The sequence below is a fragment of the Drosophila gunungcola genome, unplaced genomic scaffold (genome assembly GCF_025200985.1).
Source record: "Drosophila gunungcola strain Sukarami unplaced genomic scaffold, Dgunungcola_SK_2 000107F, whole genome shotgun sequence".
NCBI classification, from domain to species: domain Eukaryota; kingdom Metazoa; phylum Arthropoda; class Insecta; order Diptera; family Drosophilidae; genus Drosophila; species Drosophila gunungcola.
Window position 1 is genome coordinate 37792 of NW_026453269.1, and position 5502 is coordinate 43293.

The 5502-nt window shown below is 37.2% G+C and overlaps 1 protein-coding gene across 2 annotated transcripts; it reads right to left on the reverse strand.

The window, feature by feature from the left end:
• Positions 1–1106: 1106 nt before the first annotated feature.
• On the reverse strand, positions 1107–5243 carry LOC128265277 (chitinase-like protein Idgf4). Of its 2 annotated transcripts, none has more exons than XM_053001180.1 (4): positions 5162–5243; positions 4263–4382; positions 2505–3065; positions 1107–1869 (listed from the first exon to the last, which is right to left on the reverse strand). In XM_053001180.1, the coding sequence occupies exons 2-4, from the start codon at positions 4378–4380 to the stop codon at positions 1220–1222; spliced, it is 1329 nt and encodes a 442-aa protein (XP_052857140.1). In that variant the 5' UTR covers positions 4381–4382; positions 5162–5243; the 3' UTR covers positions 1107–1219. The 2 variants fall into 2 exon arrangements, with proteins under 2 accessions (XP_052857140.1, XP_052857141.1); XM_053001181.1 differs by having other exon boundaries at positions 5142–5173.
• Between the last annotated feature and the right edge of the window lie 259 nt (positions 5244–5502).

Here is a 5502-nt window from a genome sequence, read left to right on the forward strand (position 1 = left end):
ATTTATAGCAAGTTAAGTTGGTTGCGCCTCACCACTTCACGCATTTGGTCTGAGCCAATACATACACTTTTTTACCCATTTCATGAAATGATTGCAAGAAATGAGCATCGTATACACACTGTTAAAGAGAATGGACCATCAGCTAGCAGAATTCTTCTTCCAATGGACAGCGACAAAGCGGCGGACACAATTCATGCATGAGTGCATTCATTTGCCGGCCTTCTAATCAGTTTATTTGCCATTTGGGGGAAAGTAATTGCAAGTTGTTGCACTCAATTACAGCTAATGTGCGATGACCGGACCGAACCAGCGAGGGCTCACTGTAATGCGATTGACTGAAACAAACATAATTAATTGGGCCGATAACAATTGGCATATTACAATGACTTTACTCACGATTGATGCTTTCAATAAGCCACATAAACATAATTTAATAGAAGATGGTGTAATTGTTAAAAATGGCAGACTGTATTTTAAAAGATTTAAATGATTTAAGCTCATTGTGGTCCGATAACTTACCCTGATTAACTGTCAAATTAAATGGCTGATAAAAGTCGCTTAACAAGTACATGCAGGGGATTTATTAAAGTTAAAAAGTGGCTTATTTGATGTATACTATTTTTTTATTGCCTAAAGCCTTTTTTCATTGCGTAATTATTTAGATGCAGTTCAGATGGGTGCAAATATAGAACTATAATTTCATATATTTGCTATTTCATTACTTTAAATTGAATAAATAAAGTATTTGATTAAATGTGTAAAATATAAGATCATAAATCCCATTTCTTTTTTTAATACATTATATTTGAGTTTTAATCAGTTACGAATATAGTAAAATGAGAAATCAAAAAAGTTATTTATGTAGAGTATTTATAGCTCGAAAAGGATTCAAATGAATAGAAACGAAACATATTTAAATTGAGTGTAAAGTACTTGGACTTACAAGGGTTTTTTCGTTGATCATATATATATATAATATATAATTGTAATATTATTTATAACATTTTTAAATCAATGTCAGATATTTGTTTTTACTGTACAATTTTTCTTATCAGTGTAGGCAATTATCCCGCTGTACCCAATTCAAACACAATATTTTGGTGTCAATGTTACATACATTTGCATTTCGCGATTACACACAGGCTTGAGTTTGAATTACAGAGAAAGAAACAGTGATGTTATTATTATTGTTATATCATTATCTGCAGAGGCAGTGGCTCTACAACTTGCTCTTGATTTGGCGCAGGATGGGGAACTTGTCGTGGCCGGTGCATCCGCCGCGGAAGTCGTCGAAGCTCAGGTCGACGACGGCGATGCCGCCGAGTCCCTCGCGCTTCACATACTCGGCCTTGATGGCCGCCGTGTCGGGGTCCTCGTAGCCCACCCACACCCCGTTCTCGCCGCTGTCGTCGGCGGAGCGGTAGGCGTAGCTGCCGAACCGCTTGGTCGGATCGCCCACCTTGCGCAGCGGACCGTCGGCGCCTTTCAAGTGCTGATTGGCGGGATTGGGCAGCTTGGCGCACACCTCCGGCCAGCTGAGGAGTCCGGGAATCTGGGTCTGCGGTCCGGCCGGAGCCACGCCGTCCGCCTCCGCCACCGGCGGCAGTCCAGTCAGACCCGAGTCCTTGGTCAACTTCCAGGCACGCCCATAGGTGGCAATGCCCACATTGATCTTGGCCGCCGGCGCACGGTTCTGGGTCCAGTACTTCACCTGGTAGTTGACATTCAGCTCGGGGTTCCGCTCGTTCAGCTCGTAAATGGGGGCCGGGAAGTCGGCCACCTCGTTGTTGCGCTCCGGCGTCTGGAAATCATAGGTGTGCAGGTTCACATAGTCCAGGTTGTTGATGATAGCCGGCACATCAAAGAAAACTAGCAAGGATATTTCAAAAATACATAAATTATTAAAAATTATATATAATCCAGCAGAAAGTACTTAAGTTCCTATCTTACTTTCAGTTTTGTAAGCAAGTCTAATTTAAAAACAAAGGAACAAAACATATCTTATACAGAAGTATGTGCTTTCAAAAATGATGAAAAATTATACAAAAATTATACACCACAAACAATCCATACATCCATAGAAATTATTATAAAATAGTTTTTAACTTAACAAATAAGACACTGATTTAAAAGGGGGAAATGGGAAATCTTAGGAACAAGGCAAAAGTTAAATGGAGTTTTAACAAATATTTTCACCTTGAATTAAATATTTTCGGTACTGATTTAGCCCCGAGGGGTGTTGGATTTAACATAAAGTGTGTTACACTTTCATTTTAATTTTTAAGTAAGGAAAACTTAGGTTAAAATTAAAAAAAATTTGATCTGCAATTTTTCAATTGGATAAACCATTTAAATATGTTAATGATAACATTATCATGATTTTTAAATAAGTTTATATATTGAAAAACAATGTTACATTCAAGCATTGTAATGCTTAATTTTACTATGGGGTTTTTCTCTAAGTGAAGTAGTTAAAAATATAGTATAGTTTAAGTTTTACTCACGCGAGGAGTTGACATTGGGCTGGACACTGAGTCCCAGGAGGTAGCCGTCGGGACGGAAGGCGTTCTTCAGCTCCCGGACCAGCGCGGTGAAGGCCTCCTTGTGCTCCTCGGCCTTCTCGTCGACCACGTGGTCGCCGCTGAAGATCTTCTTGAAGCCCTTCCAGAACTTGCCGATGCTGCCGTGCACCTTCTTGGCCTTGTTCTTGGGGAACTGCCAGCCGAGGTCGAGGCCGTCGAAGCCGTAGGTCTTCACCAGCGAGTGCGCACTGTTGATGAACGGAATGCGGGCATTGCTGCTCTCCAGCAGAGTCAGATACTTGTTGTTCTCGGGATCCACGGTGTCCTTATCGCCGCCCACACTCAGCAGCACCTTCAGCGCCGGGTACTTGCGCTTGAGTCCGGTCACCTGGCGGAACAGACTGCTGCCCAGGTCCAAGTCCAACTTCTCGTTGTTGCTGACCAACTTGTTGCTGGTGGGGTTAATGCCGGCATATCCGTAGATCAGGTGCGTGCAGTACTGCAGCGCGGGCTCCAGATCGCTCAGAATCAGCTTGGAGAGACCTTAGTGGCGAAATAATTTTTAAGTTAGTCTAGATTGATTGTTAATGACAACTACATCATTTTCAGATCTTTGTCATAGAAATCCCTCACGAATATGTTGCCTTTGGCTACACACCTTAAGGGCTTAGGAAAGCTATTGTTTAAATTTAGCTTAATGTTAAATTACCAATAAACAAAATAAGGTTTAAAAACTAGTGATATTGTTTTAGTTGTTCAAGAAAAAAGAAAACTGTTAGTAAATCAATTAAACTCACTTTACAAAAAATTGTGGTAAATAAATTTCAACAAATTTAAGAAAATACCAAATTTTCCTCGTTCATCTGCACTTTATTTTGGATTAAAATATTATATCTTTAATTTCTGAAATACTTGTTATATTAAAAACTAACCAAATATATTTTTAATTTTTTTTTTTTAATATTTTGCCTATGACTTATATATTTTCCCCATAAGCTTCACGAAAATATACAAAAAACATTTCAAAAGTGGCTTCTAAACTATTTTTGATTTATTTTTCATATTCTGTAAAACATTTTTTTTGTGACCGCAACTGTACATGTTAAACAAAACACTATAGGGCAAGAAATCATTATTGCTTTTGAAACATCTTAAAAACAAAAACAAATTTACTCAAAACATGGTGTTGCATACTTTCAGGCACCTTTTAAGTGTTTTCAAAGCGATAAACAAACAATCAAGAAAACATTAAACTTAAATGCTCTGCTTCAAAAAAAAAATCGTAAAAATATATTTTATCTGCCCGTCAAAAAAAAAAAAAAAAACAAAAATAAACTTGGGTGCGCTAAAATAAACTGTGCTTGCATCATCAATTAGCGTTTTGAAGGTGGCACCTCTGGACATGAGTCATTGTCATCCATCGAACACAACACCCGACGCCAATTTCAATTAGTTTTCCTCTCTCTCTCTATATGCAATTTACTTAAATTGGTTACAAAATAACAAACTTCCCCCGTGATCTTGTGACCCACTGCCAATTATCAGCGCGAAAAAAGAAATACAATTTGATGCTTTTAGCATGTGCCTATGAAAAGGGAAAATCATCTAATTGAATTGCCCCAGAGCTCTCTATCGTTCAGAGTGTTTCACATAACCGATAACCCCAAATCTTATCAACAATGAACTAAATAGGGTATATATAGAATATATTATATATAAATATAATATATATAGACTTACCCTCGCGAACGAAGCTGCTGCCATCGTAGTAGCAGAGCAGATGGTGAGATCCGGCGGCGGAAATTTGGCCAATGGCCAAAGATCCCACCAAAAGGGCAAACAATGCGTAGAGCTTCATGGCTGTAAAAAAGAAAATAATGTAGTTTAAGTTAAGTTTAAGGAAACTTATTCCGCTACTAGATGTTTAAGTATCAACTATAGACTTTACAAATTATAACAAACACTCTAGTTAGCAGTGTTTTATAAATGATTGTAGAATAGGAAACAAACATTTAATGCTTAATAATTGAGAAAGTCTTAAAAAATGTAGATTAACATTTTAAATATTAACTAAAGACTTCACAAATCATAACAAACGCTCTAGTTAACATTTTTTCTAAATATTTCTGAAACCAAAAATATACATCAAAAACTAAAGCACTTAGAAAGTATTAGAAAATGCAGGCTTCTATTTGAAATCTTTACTAACGACTTTTATGACAAACACACAACTAAGTAGTATTTTCCTAATAGTTCTTAAATAAATGAGTAAATTGGGCTTAAAAAAATATTAAAGTTAAGCTTGAATTAATCACAGTTAATATAATATTTGCAAGCTCACATCAAAACATACATATGTAAATATGAAAATTGTAAGAAAAGAAAACTTAAAAAAAAACGGTACATTAAAGACTAAATTCGTTTTAAGGTTAACTGTGATTCTAGAAACAACAAAATGAGAAATGAACACAAGCGAATAAGCCCAAAGTTTAGATTGCATCGGTGATAATTAAAAAATGTATAGCAAATAAGTTATAGTTCCAGTTCCAGGCCATCGAAGCAATATTATCACAGGCACACAAAAAAGCACAGATCACAGAAAAAAATACATAAATATACAAAAAAGTGGCTCCACTGACTTGTTGTGCTCGCATTAAACGTAAAACTGAAACTGTCCGGCGATCGAGGTGATCCCAACTTTAAGTGAACTCGTTGAGAATACGAAACTGAGCAAGACGAGGTGATGAGGAGATGAAATTGAGGGGAGAGAGAGACGCCGATAAAGATGGGGGGAGAGACGGAGAGCGAGGGCAAAGCGAACGCAGCGAGAATAAAACTCGGCTTGAAAACACCTACACACAGTCGCGGTCAAAATAGTGGCACTTATTTGGCTCATGGAAATGGCAATCAAAAATAATTACACTTAATACTAAACCATTATTAAATATTATAAAATATATAAAATATATAGAACAGATAT

Coding starts and splice junctions, on each gene's coding strand:
- LOC128265277 (XM_053001180.1), bottom strand. CDS start 4,380: ATGAAGCTCTACGCATTGTTTGCCCTTTTGGTGGGATCTTTGGCCATT. Junction 3,066..4,262: donor CAGCAGCTTCGTTCGCGAGG/GTAAGTCTATAT, acceptor TTCGCCACTAAG/GTCTCTCCAAGCTGATTCTG. Junction 1,870..2,504: donor GCCCAATGTCAACTCCTCGC/GTGAGTAAAACT, acceptor TATCCTTGCTAG/TTTTCTTTGATGTGCCGGCT.